Source organism: Oncorhynchus mykiss, chromosome 19, assembly GCF_057628025.1.
Source record: "Oncorhynchus mykiss isolate SJ-2025 chromosome 19, ASM5762802v1, whole genome shotgun sequence".
Classification (NCBI taxonomy): domain Eukaryota; kingdom Metazoa; phylum Chordata; class Actinopteri; order Salmoniformes; family Salmonidae; genus Oncorhynchus; species Oncorhynchus mykiss.
In genome coordinates, this window is record NC_143040.1 from 38927945 (window position 1) to 38944249 (window position 16305).

A 16305-nucleotide genomic window follows, 5' to 3' on the forward strand; every position below is an offset into this window, starting at 1 on the left:
CTGAGGTGCAGTTAACTCAAATTAACTTTTCCTCTGCAGCAGAGGTAACTCTGGGTCTTCCTTTCCTTTGGCGGTCCTCATGAGAGCCAGTTTCATCATAGCGCTTGATGGTTTTTGTGACTGCACTTGAAGAGCGTTCAAAGTTCTTGACATTTTCCGAATTGACTGACCTTCATGTCTTAAAGTAAATTTAGCTTATTTGAGCTGTTCTTGCCATAATATGGACTTGGACCTTTACCGACTAAGGCAATCTTCTGTATATCACCCCTACCTTGTCACAACACAGCCGATTATGCTCAAACGCATTAAGGAAAGAAATTCCACAAATTAACTTTTAACAAGGCACACCTGTTAATTGAAATGCATTCCAGGTGACTACCTCATGAAGCTATTTGAGAGAATGCCAAGAGTGTGCAAAGCTGTCATCAAGTCAAAGGGTGGCTACATTGAAGAATCTCAAATATAACATATATTTTGATTTGTTTAACACTTTTTTTGGGGGGGTTACAACATGATCTGTTCATGATGTTGATGTTTTCACTATTATTATTATTATTATTATTATTATTATACAATGTAGAAAATAATAAAAAATAAAGAAAAACCCTTGAATGAGTTGTTGTCCACACTTTTGACGGTACTCTAAATACAAAAGTATGTGGACACCCCTTCAAACTAGTGGATTCCACCATTTCAGCCATACCCATTGCTGACAGGTGTATAAAATTGAGCACACAGCCATGCAATCTTCATAGACACACATTGGCAGTAGAATGGCTTTACTGAAGAGCTCAGTGACTTTCAGTGTGGCACAGACATAGGATGCCACCTTTCCAATAAGCAGTTAGTCAAATTCCTGCCCTGCTAGAGCTGTGCCTGTCAACTCGACTGTTATTGTGAAGTGGAACTGTCTAGGAGCAGCAACGGCTCAGCCGCGAAGTAGTAGGCCACACAAGCTCACAGAACAGGACCACCGAGTGCTGAAGCACGTTGCGGGTAATAATCTATCCTCTGTTGCAACACTCACTACCGATTTTCCAAACTGCCTCTGGAAGCAAAGTCAACACTTAACTGTTTGTCGGGAGCTTCATGAAATTAGTTTCCATGGCTGAGCAGCCATACACAAGCCTAAGATCACCATACGCAATGCCAAGCATCAGCTAGAGTGGTGTAAAGCTCGGTGGCATTGGACTCTGGAGCAGTGGAAACGTGCTCTCTGGAGTGATGAATCACGCTTCACAATCTGGTAGTCCGATGGAATAATCTGGGTTTGGCAGATGCCAGTAAACGCTACCTGCCCGAATGCATAGTGCCAACTGTAAAGTTTGGTGGAGGAGGAATAATGGTCTTGGGCTGTTTTTCATGGTTTGGGCTAGGCCCCTTAGTTCCAGTGAAGGGAAATCTTAACTCTACAGCATACATTGAGTTTCTAGACAATTCTATGCTTCCAACATTGTGGCAACAGTTTTGGGAAGGCCCTTTCCTGTTTCAGCATGAAAATGCCCCCTTGCACAAAGCGAGGTCCATGCAGAAATGGTTTGTCGAGATTGGTGTGGAAGAAGACTGGCCTGCACAGAGCACTGTCCTCAACCCCATCGGACGTCTTTGGGATGAATTGGACCACCGACTAATTGCCCAACATCAGTGCCCGACCTCACTAATGCGCTTGTAGCTGAATGGAAGCAAGTCCCCGCAGCAATGTTTCAACATCTAGTGGAAAGCCATCCCAGAAGAGTGGAGACTGTTATAGCAGCAAAGGGGGGAACAACTCCATATTAATGCCCATGATTTTGGAATGAGATGTTTGACGAGCAAGTGTCTACATAGTTTTGGTCATGTAGTGTATGTTTTCAAAACCGTTTACCTATATTCTGATTATTTCCAGGGATACACACAACATCCTGAAATATGTGTAGATATCTTTGTTAGAAAGAATACTATATTCCCCTTGACGGAGGGATGCTGAATGTAAAAACATGGCTCAATTTATTCCACTTTCCCTTACTGATTAGCTTTTGATGTTGTATGATAATTCATGCAAACAGTCTTTGCTCTCTCTATAGGAAAAGACAGGATGTCTATGCTGTTCTATAACATAACTTATTGAAACGTACAGTGATTACTTGGTCTTAGTGTAACAGGCTAAATGTATGAGCTGCATTTTTCCTCTGACTTTTTACTGTGTTTAAATATATACAGTACATTTTGTCTTTTGCATGCAATGCACCATATCTAGCCTGTTTGAAGCCCGTCTCTTCTCCCCTGTCTGCCTATAGTGTGAAGTGTCGCGCAATGAAGCTATGTGTGGAGTCAGAGACCGGGCTGAGACAGGTGCTGCAGGACCCTCTGCATGGCTTCTCTCAGTGGAGCCAGCTGGTCTCTCAGGTGCTGGAGGCCTCAGCAGAGGTGTCTGAGTTCTCCCACATCGCCTTGCTAGTGCAGAACATCGAGGTATAAACACCACACCACACTGCACTGCAGGCTGCTACTGATTTGATCAACTATTATTCCACCATGGGAAATGTTTTTGGTCATGTGCTTAAAAGGGACATGATACAGAAAACATACAATGCAGCTAATTCAACACTGTAAAATGCATCGAGAAAAGGTGACCTTCAATCCCATCAATCAAGCAGCTAAACCAGGATTGTATTCGTAAGGTAACCCGTTGATGGCTGAGAAACCAAACTTGTAGTCTCTGTGGCACTCAAGGCCTGGAGACCTCCACTGTAATAATGATATACTGTAGTCATGGTACCTTAATTAGGTCAGCTATGGAAATCCATTCAGCCCTACAGACAGACAGTACTTGACAGAGATTGGCTTGGGCCGTGTCCGAAATGGCACCCTATTCCCTGTTTAGTGCACTACTTTTGATCAGGGCCCATAGGGCTGTGGTCAAAAGTAGTGAACTATATATGGAAAAGGTGTCAAAAGTAGTGTACTATATATGGAAGAGACTGCCATTTGAGCCTTCTCCATCATTAAATTGAATCTATGGCTTTCCCTATATAACCTCCTCCCCTCCAGACATGGGAATACTGAAAGCACAGGTCAGGGAGTTCAATCATTTCCTGATCTATGAAAAAGAGACATCTGAGGATCATGCTTGCTTTTCGTTGACACAGAGGGATGTGTGATTTAGATGCCCCGAGGCACATATTTCCACTTTTTTTATGTCTTTGTTTCCTCTTTCTTTCTATCCCCCTACAGAGGTTGATGATGCAAAGTCTACAGCTGCAAGAGCGGTTGAGTCTGCTGCAGGTGAAGAGGGATCTGCTGGTTTCAGTGTTTGGCTCTGACAGAGCAGAGAGTCTACTGACGGAACTCAACGCCGCCGTGAAGAACCGAGAGCTACTGCACAGCCAGCTTCTGCAGAGGAAGGGAAGACTGCAGGTGTGTGAGTGCGTTCGTGTGTGTGTCATTGGGCTCTGGTCATATGTAGGTCATTATTAGGGAATGGGGTGGGCTCTGGTCATATGTAGGTCATTATTAGGGAATGGGGTGCCATTTGGGATGGAATGTAATTTTTGTTATAAACTGGGTGGTTTGAGCCCTGAATGCTGATTGGCTGACAGCTGTGGTATATCAGACCGTATACCACGGGTATGAAAAAAAAGATGTATTTTTTTTCTAATTATGTTGGTAACCAGTTTATAATAGCAATAAGATACCTCGGGGGTTTGTGCTATATGGCCAATATACCACGGCTAAGGGGTGTATCCAGGCACTCCGCGTTGCGTCGTACAGCCCTTAAACATGCTATATTGGCCATATACCACACCCCCTCGTGCCTTATTGCTTACGTATGTCCTTAGGGTTTGATCTCGAGGACGAAGGACTTTGGCGACGCCTACGAGTCAATCAGGAGCAAGCTGACCCTCCTGAGAGACAGACTAATCTCAGCAGACATCCTCCAACCAGACATACTGGCCAAGAAGAGCCAGTCAGACCAGCTACGGGTGGGTCACTTACTACATTCTTAACCTGTGGCTCATTCTCAATGAATCTTTCCTTGCATCCTCTCTCCTCACCTCCTTCTCAAAGGCATTGGAGAAGGTTCGAGTGGAGTGACCTTCTCCTCCAATATGGTTGGCAAGGAGATAGGATGCAAGGAATTGAGGAAAGATGAATTGAGATTGAGCCTGTGTCCGTGGGTCCTATGAGACTCATTTAGAACATATAAGCATGTATAAAGCATTCATAAAGTTGCTTTGTGTCTCTCAGGGGATCAAGAAGGACTTGGAGGACTGTGAGGCCCACATCACAGCTCTGGAGACTCTGGTGTCATCCAGCTCCACTAACAAGACCCGGTCTGAGAGACTGTATGGGGACTGGAGGAACCTATACAAGGCAGTCCGGGTAAGAATGGAAGGATTTGACTAAGCAGAAGTTTTGAAAAAGATGATACTTTAGTGGCAAAAAATTGCTTTTGAAATTAATAACATTTCCTATTCATCAATCTGCGTATTTGTGAAGTAATATTTTAGCATGTGATTTCATTTGCTTAATGTGTTGTGTATCCCTGTGTTAATTTGGCTGTGTGAGTGTTGTGTATCCCTGTGTTCATTTGGCTGTGGGAGTGTTGTGTATCCCTGTGTTCATTTGGCTATGTGTGAGTTTTGTTATACACTCACCTTCAGACAGTGAGTCATGTGACTTGCTATATAAAGTAGGCAGGCAGGCAGGCAGGCATCGAGGCATTCAGTTACTGTTCGATTGAATGTTAGAATGGGCAAAACGAGTGACCTAAGCGACTTTGGGCGTGGTACGATCGTCAATGTCAGGCACGCCGCATCCATTATCTCAGAAACGGCCGACCTCCTGGGCTTTTCACGCGTGACAGTGTTTAGGGTTTACTGAGAATGGTGCGAAAAACAAAAAAACATCCAGTCAGCGGCAACAGCTCGTTAATGAGAGAGGTCGATGGAGACTGGCAAGAATCGTGCAAGCTAACAGGCAGGCCACAAACAAACAAATAACGGCGCAGAACAGCATCTCGGAAGGCACAACTCGTCAATCCTTGTCATGGATGGGCTATTGCAGCAGACGACCACACTGTGTTCCACTCTTGTCAGCTAAAAACAAGAAGAAGCGGCTCCAGTGGGCACACGATCACCAACACTGGACAAATGAGGAGTGGAAAAACATTGTCTGGAACATTGACAGTGACTTCAGTTTACTTGAGTGGCCTTCGCAGTCCCCAGACCTCAAATGAACAGAGCATCTTTGGGATGAGATGGAATGGGCTGTTAGCAGCATGAATGTACCGCCGTCCGATCTGCAGCAACTGTGTGATTCTGTTGCGTCAGCATGGACCAACATCCCTGTAAAATATTTAGAATGTATGAATGTAGAATGCCCCAAATTTTCAGGCTGTTCTGGAGGCAAAGGGCGGGGTCCACCCCGGTACTAGATGAACTAATAAACTGGCACTGAGTGTATATCTTTGATTTTAACGTGTGCGTGTGTGTGTGTGTGTGTGGCAGGTGAAGGGGAACGAGAGTGAGGAGAGCATCAGGGAGCACGAGAGTTTCCATGAGAGCCTGCTGAATGTAGAGAAGTGGCTGATGATTATGAGGCAGAAGCTGGAGTCCTACCGCAGTTCTGCTGGGGAGTGGAGCGTGGACAACAGACAGCATGAAGCTGAGGTACTGACCACACATCTGTTATGTGGCACTGATTATGGCTGTTTTGATGAAGATAGACAAACATGACTAGGCACTGGACTACTATGGAGAGGATATCTTGTGTTTAAAAAAAATAAATAAAATGTTCTCTACTGACAAAGAGTTATGGGAAATAAACTGTGACTCTGTCCAGTGCTGAACTTGCATGTAGTTAATATGTCACGTCCCATCCTGTGTTATTCCTCCTCCGGTCCTGTAGAGGGCACTAGGTGAGTTCCCAGAGAAGGAGCTGCAGCTGCACCAGACAGAGGTGGAGGGCCAGGGGGTGCTGAAGAGGACCTCTGAGGAGGGACGAGTACACATCCTCAGGGACATGAAGCGCCTGAGAGAGTCCTGGATGGCCCTGCATGACCTCAGCCTCAACCTCTTCAGGTACATTACGCTATAGCGGTCTTGACGGAATACTCTTAGAATTAGATATAGAACTTTGGAATCAACAACTATGCGTGACAAAGATGGCTGCTATTATCATCACATTCTAGAGCTTTGCACATGTATCGAATCATCCACCCTTGTGAATGATAGTGTCTCTATGGGAGGACTACTCTAGTACCATTACCACTAATGCTACTTCATCTCTAGTTTAGTGTGTTTCAGTGGAGGTTCTCGACAACCTCATATGGCTTGTGCACATCTATCTCCGAATACTTTACCAACCATAGCCTTCTACAAAGAAGTCAATATGTTGCACATGCTGTCCCTGCATCTGGGTGAAAAGTATTTAATGCGGCCAATTACACACCAATCCTAAGAGATTCCTTCAGTTACTGACTGTCTGCTGTTCCATTCCCAGGCTGCTGAATGGGCACAGCTCCTCTGAGGACCATGACTTAGACATCCAGAGGGTGAGAGGTCAGGCTGGGGAGTTGACAGGCCCAGCTAGGGAGCTCTTCCCTGGGGAGGGAGGAGACCTGATCAAAGGAAGAGGCTCCAGCAGCAGGATGGAGGGTGCTCCACAGGGATCCCCAGGAGAGGACCACGGTGTCTGGGTCTCTCAGTGCTATGGATCAGGGTCTGGGAGAGGGGGAAGAACAGGGTCAGGGGCAAGGATGGAGCAAAGCGAAGGGGCAAGTTTTAGAGCAGAAGAGGGTGTGTGGGTCGAGGGAGGGTTCGAGAGCAGTGTGGAGGATATGGATCTCTCTGAACATGGGGAGAGACAGGGCAGTGGTCAACAGGGTCCAATGGCGTTAAGCCAAGGAAGCAGTCAGAGACCGGGACAGGGCAGTGGGGTTGAAAGCAGTGGCAATTGCAGGGAGAAGGGTGGCGGTGAGCACAGTTTTGGTGTTGAGGAGGTGGACTCCATTGCCTGGAGAGGGGGGTATGGTCAGGGAGGAGAGGGGGAGACCAGAGGGGGAACCACAGGGATAAACTCCTCAGGCCACACAGGAGGCAGAAACCCCCAGTGTGGAGTGGTGGGGGGCTCTGGGTCCAGGAGTAGCGTAGTGGTGGGGGGCTCTGGGTCCAGGAGTAGCGGAGTGGTGGGGGGCTCTGGGTCCAGGAGTAGCGGAGTGGTGGGGGGCTCTGGGTCCAGGAGTAGCGGAGTGGTGGGGGGCTCTGGGTCCAGGAGTAGCGGAGTGGTGGGGGGTTCTGATTTTACAGGTAGCAGCGTGATGGAGGGATCAGGCTCTAGGAGTAGCGGAGTGGTGGTAGTCGGGGCGTCTGGGTCCAGCAGTAGCGGGCGGACAGAGGAGTGGGTGGATGAGCAGAGGTCCAGAGGTGTGGCTGAACCTGTGGCCATGGAGGTAGATGTGGGGTTAGGGCAAGGTCATAGTCAGGGCAGCAGAAGCAGCTATAGAGAGGGAACAAGTGAAATGGGAGACCAGAGTGGAAGTGGAGGGCGACACCCGCGACACAGAGGGTCCTTCACCCTGATCAAGACAAAGATGGAGGATCCAGTCATGGACCAAGGCTTTGCTAGAAAAACTTCTGGAGGGCTACAGAGCTCAAGTCAACACACCACGGTACGGTTTACTATCTACAATGATTCTATTAACTCACAATCACATACTCATTATTTTCTAGTTAATAAAATGATTTCAACTTCAAATGGGCATGGTATAATTACAGTGGGGCAAAAAAGTATTTAGTCAGCCACCAATTGTGCAAGTTCTCCCACTTAAAAAGATGAGAGAGGCCTGTCATTTTCATCACAGGTACACTTCAACTATGACAGACAAAATGAGGAAAAAAAATCCAGAAAATCACATTGTAGGATTTTTTATGAATTTATTTGTAAATTATGGTGGAAAATAAGTATTTGGTCAATAACAAAAGTTTATCTCAATACTTTGTTATATACCCTTTGTTGGCAATGACAGAGGTCAAATGTTTTCTGTAAGTCTTCACAAGGTTTTCACACACCGTTGCTGGCATTTTGGCCCATTCCTCCATGCAGATCTCCTCTAGAGCAGTGATGTTTTGGGGCTGTTGCTGGGCAACACGGACTTTCAACTCCCTCCAAAGATTTTCTATGGGGTTGAGATCTGGAGACTGGCTAGGCCACTCCAGGACCTTGAAATGCTTCTTACGAAGCCAATCCTTCATTGCCCGGGCGGTGTGTTTGGGATCATTGTCATGCTGAAAGACCCAGCCACGTTTAATCTTCAATGCCCTTGCTGATGGAAGGAGGTTTTCACTCAAAATCTCACGATACATGGCCCCATTCATTCTTTCCTTTACACGGATCAGTCGTCCTGGTCCCTTTGCAGAAAAACAGCCCCAAAGCATGATGTTTCCACCCCCATGCTTCACAGTAGGTATGGTGTTCTTTGGATGCAACTCAGCATTCTTTGTCCTCCAAGCGCGACGAGTTGAGTTTTTACCAAAAAGTTATATTTTGGTTTCATATGACATTCTCCCAATCTTCTTCTGGATCATCCAAATGCTCTCTAGCAAACTTCAGATGGGCCTGGACATGTACTGGCTTAAGCAGGGCGACACGTCTGGCACTCTAGGATTTGAGTCCCTGGCGGCGTAGTGTGTTACTGATGGTAGGCTTTGTTACTTTGGTCCCAGCTCTCTGCAGGTCATTCACTAGGTCCCCCTGTGTGGTTCTGGGATTTTTGCTCACCGTTCTTGTGATCATTTTGACCCCACGGGGTGAGATCTTGCGTGGAGCCCCAGATCGAGGGAGATTATCAGTGGTCTTGTATGTCTTCCATTTCCTAAAAATTGCTCCCGCAGTTGATTTCTTCAAACCAAGCTGCTTACCTATTGCAGATTCAGTCTTCCCTGCCTGGTGCAGGTCTACAATTTTGTTTCTGGTGTCCTTTGACAGCTCTTTGGTCTTGGCCATAGTGGAGTTTGGAGTGTGACTGTTTGAGGTTGTGGACAGGTGTCTTTTATACTGATAACAAGTTCAAACAGGTGCCATTAATACAGGTAACGAGTGGAGGACAGAGGAGCCTCTTAAAGAAGAAGTTACAGGTCTGTGAGAGCCAGAAATCTTGCTTGTTTGTAGGTGACCAAATACTTATTTTCCACCATAATTTGCAAATAAATTCATTAAAAATCCTACAATGTGATTTTCTGGATTTTTTTTCTTCTCATTTTGTCTGTCATAGTTGAAGTGTACCTATGATGAAAATTACAGGCCTCATCTTTTTAAGTGGGAGAACTTGCACAATTGGTAGCTGACTAAATACTTTTTTGCCCCACTGTAAGCAATAAGGCATGAGGGGGTGTGGTATATGGCCAATATACCATGGCTAAGGGCTGTTCTTATGGATGACGCAATGCGGATACAGGATGCAGCCGTTAGTCATGGTATATTGGCCATATACCACAAACCCCCAAGGTTCCTTATTGCTATTATAAACTGGTTACCAACATAATTAGAACAGTAAAAATCTTTTTTTGGTTGTCATACCCGTGTATACGGTCTGACATAACACCGCTTTAAGCCAATCAGCATTCAGGGCTCGAACACCCCGGTTTATAACAACATTTGACATTTTAGTCATTTAGCAGACGCTGCTATCCAGAGTGACTTAGAGCATTCATCTTAAGATAGCTAGGTGAGACAACCACATATCACAGTCGTATTAGCACATTTTTCCTCAATACAGAAGTTATCAGCAAAGTCAGTGCTAGTAGGAAAAGACAAATTGAAGTTTTGTTTTTTGGACGGGGGGGATTTCTTATTTAAGATACTCTTTGAAGATGTACGTTTCAGACGTTTTCAGGAATATGGGAAGGGACTCTGCTGTCCTAGCATCAGAGAGAAGCTGGTTCCACTATTGGGGGACCAGGACAGAGAAGAGCTTTGACTGGGCTAGGCAGGAGCTGACCTCCTGTAGTGGTGGGACGGCCAACAGACCGGAGGTGGCAGACTGGAGTGCTCGGGTTGAGATGTGAGGTTTGAGCATAGCCTGAAGGTAGGGAGGGGCAGTTCCCCTTGCTGCTCTGTAGGCACGCACCATAGTCCTCTCCATGCCACCTGACAGGCGCGACCTGCCAGGTTGAATGCAACCCAGGAGTGTGCAGAGCCTGAGATGTACGCACAGCCCTGAGAAGGTGGAGGGGAGGATTTGATGTTTCACGGTGTCGAAGGCAGAGGATAGATCTAGGAGGATGAGAACAGAGGAGAAAGTCAGCTTTGGCAGAGCAGAGAGCCTCTGTGACACAGAGGAGAGCAGTCTCAGTTGAGTGACCCAATTTGAAGCCAGACTGGTTAGGATGAAGATCGTTCTGAGAGAGATAACAAGTTGGTCAGTGATAGCATGCTCAAGTGTTTTGGGAAGAAAATAAAGAAGGGATATCTGTCTCTAGTTTTTGACATCAGAAGGGTCGAGTGTTGGTTTCTTGGGGAGAGGAGCGGCTCTGGCCATCTTGAAGTTGCAGGGGACACAGCCAGTGTTCAGGGATGAGTTGATGAGGGAAGTGAGGAATGGGAGAAGGTCTCCAGGGATGGTCTGGAGGAGGGGATGTTGTCGGGTGGCTGGACATCACTAGTCGTAGGATGGAAAAAGATGTTAGTTCTGTCTAAGTGGGACCAGTGGACTCAATAGGCTGAGTGAATGAGGAGCGGAAGTCGTCAACCTTTTCTTAAAAGTAATTGACTCATCACTCAATATTCTCATTAACTGATATTACACTGCCGTTATAAACCAGAATATTTAGAAAATTGGCTAACTGATTCTCTTTTGTGAAATATCACCTCAAGTAAGTTGTGGTTGTGGTCCTTCAGGCAGATCCAGGGTCAGCTCTGAGTGCAGCGGAGTACGAGGACAGGAGGAGGATTTTTGAGGCCTGGCTACAGAAGGAAAACGATACTCTTTCAGGGATTCTCAACACCAAGGGACTGCTGAGCACCAGAGAACTCAAGATCAGGCAGAAAACACTCAAGGTTGGTGCTAATGAATTCTCTCAGAAATATACAGTATTCCACTCCTGTTTTATATTCACACAGAAATAATGAGGTACTCAAGTGCTGTGGCCATCTTATGGTTAGACTTTAATATTTTTTTAAACATTTATTTAAACTTTATTTAACCAGGTAGGCCAGTTGAGAACAAGTTCTCATTTACAACTGCGACCTGGCCAAGATTAAGCAAAGCAGTGCAACAAAAACAACAGAGTTACACCTGGGATAAACAAATGTACAGTCAGTAACACAATAGAAAATCTATATACAGTGTGTACAAATGACAATGGCAATAAACAGGCCAATAGTGGCAAAGTAATTACAATTTAGCTATTTACACTGGAGTGATATATGTGCAGATGAGGATGTGCAAGTAGAAATACTGGTGTGCAAAAGAGCAGAAAAACAAATATGGGGGTGAGGAAGGTAGTTGGTTGGATGGGCTATTTACAGATGGGTTGTGTACAGCTGCAGCGATTGGTAAGCTGCTCTGACAGCTAACGCTTAAAGATAGTGAGGGAGATATGTCTCCAACAGTTTTTTTCTTTTGGGGGGGGGTTTGCAAGTCATTCCAGTCATTGGCAGCAGAAAACTGGAAGGAAAGGTGTTGGCTTTGGGGATGACCAATGAAATATACCTGCTTGAGCATGTGCTATGGGTGGGTGTTGCTATGGTGACCAGTGAGCTGATGTAGGCGGAGCTTTATGTAGCAAAGACTTATAGATGACCTGGAGCCAGTGGGTTTGGTGATGAATATGTAGCGAGGACCAGCCAACGAGAGCATACAGGTCGCAGTGGTAGGTAGTATATGGGGCTTTGGTGACAAAATGGATGGCACTGTGATAGACTACATCCAGTTTGCTGAGGAGAGTGTTTGAGGCTTGTAAATGTCATTGCCCGAAGTCAAGGATTGGCAGGATAGTCAGTTTTACGAGGGTATGTTTGGCAGCATGAGTGAAGGAGGCTTTGTTGCGAAATAGGAAGCCAATTCTAGATTTAACTTTGGATTAAAGATTCTTAATGTGAGTCTGGTAGGAGAGTTTACAGTCTAGCCAGACACCTAGGTATTTATAGTTGTCCACATATTCTAAGTCAGAACTGTCCTCAGTAGTGATGCTAGTCGGGTGGGTGGGTATGGGCAGCGATCGGTTGAAGCACATACATTTAGTTTTACTAGCATTTAAGAGCAGTTGGAGGCCACGGAAAGAGTCTTGTATGGTGTTGAAGCTCGTTTGGAGGTTTGTTAACACAATGTCCAAAGAAGGGCCAGATGTATACACAATGGTGTCATCTGTGTAGAGGTGGATCAAAGAATCACCCGCAGAAAGAGCGTCATCATTGATAAATACAGAGGAAAGAGTCGGCCTGAGAATTGAACCCTGTGGCACCCCCATAGACTGCCAGAGGTCTGGACAACAGGCCCTCCAATTTGACACACTGAACTCTATCTGAGAAGTAGTTGGTGAACCAGGTGAGGCAGTCATTAGAGAAACCAAGGCTGTTGAGTCTGCTGATAAGAATGCGGTGATTGACAGTCGAAGGCCCTGGCCAGGTCGATGAAGACGGCTGCACAGTACTGGGGGGGTTTGGGCCAGTTGCAGCGGGGGTTGCAGAGCTGTTGGCCGGGGTGGAAAGGTGGAAGGCATGGCCAGCCGTAGAGAAATGTTTATTGAAATTATCGTGGATTCATCAGTGGTGACAGTGTTTCCTAGTCTCAGTGCAGATGGCATCTGGGAGGAGGTACTCTTATTTTCCATGGACTTTAGAGTCCCAAAACTATTTGGAATTAGTGCTGCAGGATACAAATTTCTGTTTGAAAAAGCTAGCCATTGCTTTCCTAACTGACTGTGTGTATTGGTTCCTGACTTCCCTGAAAGGTTGCATATCGCAGGGGCTATTCGAAGCTAGTGCAGTACGCCACAGGGTGTTTTTGTGCGAGTCAAGGTCAGTCAAGTCTGGAGTGAACCAAGTGCTATATCTGTTCTTAGTTCTACTTTGTAAGGGGCATGCTTATTTGAAGATGGTGAAGAAAGCACTTTTAAATAGCAACCAGGCATCCTCTACTGACGGGATGAGGTCAATATCTTTCCAGGATACCTGGGCCAGGTCAATTAGAAAGGCCTGCTTGCACAAGTGTTTTAGGGAGCGTTTGACAGTAATGAGGTGGTCATTTGACAGCAGACCCATAACGGGCGCAGGCAATGAGGCAGTGATTGTTAAGATCCTGGTTGAAAACAGCAGAGGTGTATTTAGACGGCAAGTTGGTCAGGATGATATCTATGAGGGTGCCCATGGTTACGGATTTGCCGTTGTTCCTTGATCATTTGTGTGAGATTGAGGGCATCTAGCTTAGATTGTAGGACAGCAAGGGTGTTAAGCATATCCCAATTTAGGTCACCTAGCAGTACGAACTCTGACGATAGATGGGGGGGGGCATTCAATTCACATATGGTGCCCAGGGCACAGCTGGGGGCTGAGGGGGGTCTATAACAAGCAGCAACAGTGAGGGACTTATTTCTGGAGAAATGGATCTTTAAAAGGAGAAGCTTGAACTGTTTGGGCACAGACCTGGATGGTATGACAGACCTCTGCAGGCTATCTCTGCAGTAGATTGCAATTCCGCCCCCTTTTAGCAGTTCGGAAAATGTTGTAATTGGGGTTGGAAATTTCAGAATTTTTGGTGGCCTTCCTATGCCAGGATTCAGACACGGCTAGGACATCAGGGTTGGCTTAAAACAAGTTACTTTGTCAGTAATATACATGCTTTGTGAGAACTTCTGGAGGATGTTATGTTCAGAGTGCACCAAACAAAGCTCTAGGATGGTCGAAAATAATCTTCTGGCCGGCGGAGTTTCTTTAAGAGCCCCGATCACTTGCTGTACGGTTTTGGAAACATAGCATATTTCATATTAGCGAGAATTTTTTTTATTTTTATAAAATGTTAAATTACTACACCCTTATAGGGCTGATTGGGGTTCCCACGTCCATATTTCCATGTTACAGCGCTTGTTTACTGAAAACAGATGGAAGAGAGAGGCATACCTCTGCTAATTAGTTATAAACGTCGTTATATACGTCTGTGTGTAAACAGAAGGCGGATGCCGCAAACGTGTTGTCACTGAAAAATACTGTCGGCTGCAACTGTGTTAAAACTGGTTGAAACAGTGTACAGTAGGTGTCTATTTGTGAAATTATTTTGATGTGATAAGAAAGTAGAAGGCTTTATTTCTAGAACCGTACCACAGTTGAGAATCATTTTACGTTTCAGAGGATTTGGCTGTTTTGGATGCCAGAGCCAATTTGCCTCTAAACAGAGCATGTAAGGTCCTTGGACTATAAGGAGTTGTGTTATGCTCCTTTAGTTTATTACTGGGCTAGGTAGAAACATACCTTACAGCAAGGCCCTAACAAATACACACCCCAGATACACACCGCAAACCTTCAAGCGTTCCTCTAGACGGCTAAAATAACTTTTGGCAGCTGAACTGACGGCCAGTACACTTACATCCCAACCAGAAGCTGCCTGACAGTCAGACAGGTTGTGTCCTAAATGCCACCCTACCCACTTGGCACACACTGGTTGAATCAGCGTTTTTACGTCATTTCATTTCAATGAAATTTCCAACGTGAAGTAGACATTGAATTGTCATCTGGGTGTATTCTCTATATATACTTTTGATATAGGGCACTGGCCCAAAATAGTGCACTATATAGTAAATAGGGTGCCATTTGGGATGCTAGCAGGCCATGTTAGTGGTTGGAATGTTTTTGTCAGGATAGGATAACAGAGCACAAAGCATGCCTTAATGTCAGCAGACATTGAATCAATGCAGAAAGGGGATTGAAGATGTTTGCTTCTTTGTTTGGGGAAATACAGTATGTATGTGCTGCTGTGGTTTCAGTAGAGAAAAAGGGTTAAGTATTCCTTCAGTATTTACTGCTGTAGCTATTCTTCTGTGCAAATATCCTGTGTAGACATTACACACACACACTGCTTATTGTTATTACTTTATGCAACAATTGCTCTGCTTACCCCTCAGCCATATGCAACTGTTTAGTCTTCTTCATTCTCCTTCCCCCTGTTGTTCACTTGCCTCTTCTCTCCTCCTCCTCCTCCTCCTCCTCCTCCTCTCTCTCTCTCTCCCTCTCTCTTTCCCACAGACTTTGCGGTCCAGTCTGGGCTGGGGTCAGGAGCAGTTCCAGCTACTGCTGATGTCTGGGGCGGCTGCATCCGGATCCGGGGTCGGGGCTGACCATTGGGCTGAGGATGTGGGTATGGAGGAGATACGTTATCGCTGGATGCTCTACAAGTCCAAACTGAAGGATGTAGGAGACCTCAAGGCTCTGTTGAATGTCAAGGTAAGAGCTGCTGTATACATTGTATTGTGCCTCCCAAATGGCACCCTATTCCCTTTATAGTGCACTATTTTTGACCAGGATCTAAATGGTTCTCGTCAAAAGTAGTGCACTATATAGGGCAGTGGTCACCAACTCCAAGGATTTCTTAGTCGATCACCAAACATTTCTGTTAATAAAACAACGATAGGGCCTCCCGAGTGGCGCAGCGGTATAAGGCACTGCGTCACTACAGATCCGGGTTTGGGAGCCCCATGAGCTCTAGTGGCTCCTTGTGGTGGGCACATGCACGCTGACTTCGGTCGGCAGCTGTATGGTGTTTCCTGTGTCGGCTGGCTTTCGGGTTAACCGGGCAGTGTGTGAAGAAGCAGTGCAGCTTGGTGGTGTCGTGTTTCGGAGGACGCATGGCTCTCGACCTTCGCCTCCTGATTACTACTCCCATAACACAAAAAGGGGTAAAAGTACCCTAAAACAATTGGTGTGTGTGTACAATGTAGAACATAGTACAAGTAACAGAAACCCTTGGAATGATAGACCATCAGATGCAGGCCATCGTCCAGTAAAAATAAAGTATGTATATTTTATGCGCACTCAGCTGTGCATCACAATTAATACAACAAATGATCTATTACCAGTTTGATCATATACCAAAACATTTTTTTAAATATAATTTCAAAATGGTCTGAGAAGAACAACACTGGCAGGGCAATTCAAGCATAGCCATGTATTGGGCCTATAACCTACTGCACAAACCTTGTTGCGACAGAGCTCTTTTCAATTGGTTAATGTTGCATAGGCTTAAATTTTTCAAGTCATGTTTTTAAACAATCTGAGTGGTAGGTCACGGTTTGCATTTTGACTCGAAAGTGATCTTGACTTAAGGAAAGGTTGGTG

At 45.6% G+C, this 16305-nt stretch overlaps 1 protein-coding gene across 1 annotated transcript in view; it reads left to right on the top strand.

Annotated features, from left to right (window-relative positions):
* LOC110497642 (nesprin-3) overlaps positions 1 to 16305 on the top strand; it is a 47068-nt gene that overhangs the window by 22576 nt on the left and 8187 nt on the right. Inside the window, exons 9-17 of the mRNA XM_021573886.3 lie at positions 2277 to 2451; positions 3214 to 3396; positions 3819 to 3962; positions 4228 to 4362; positions 5490 to 5651; positions 5890 to 6062; positions 6484 to 7651; positions 10879 to 11037; positions 15217 to 15414. Coding sequence (XP_021429561.3) covers positions 2277 to 2451; positions 3214 to 3396; positions 3819 to 3962; positions 4228 to 4362; positions 5490 to 5651; positions 5890 to 6062; positions 6484 to 7651; positions 10879 to 11037; positions 15217 to 15414 — 2497 coding nt within the window. The remainder of the gene's footprint in view (positions 1 to 2276; positions 2452 to 3213; positions 3397 to 3818; positions 3963 to 4227; positions 4363 to 5489; positions 5652 to 5889; positions 6063 to 6483; positions 7652 to 10878; positions 11038 to 15216; positions 15415 to 16305) is intronic.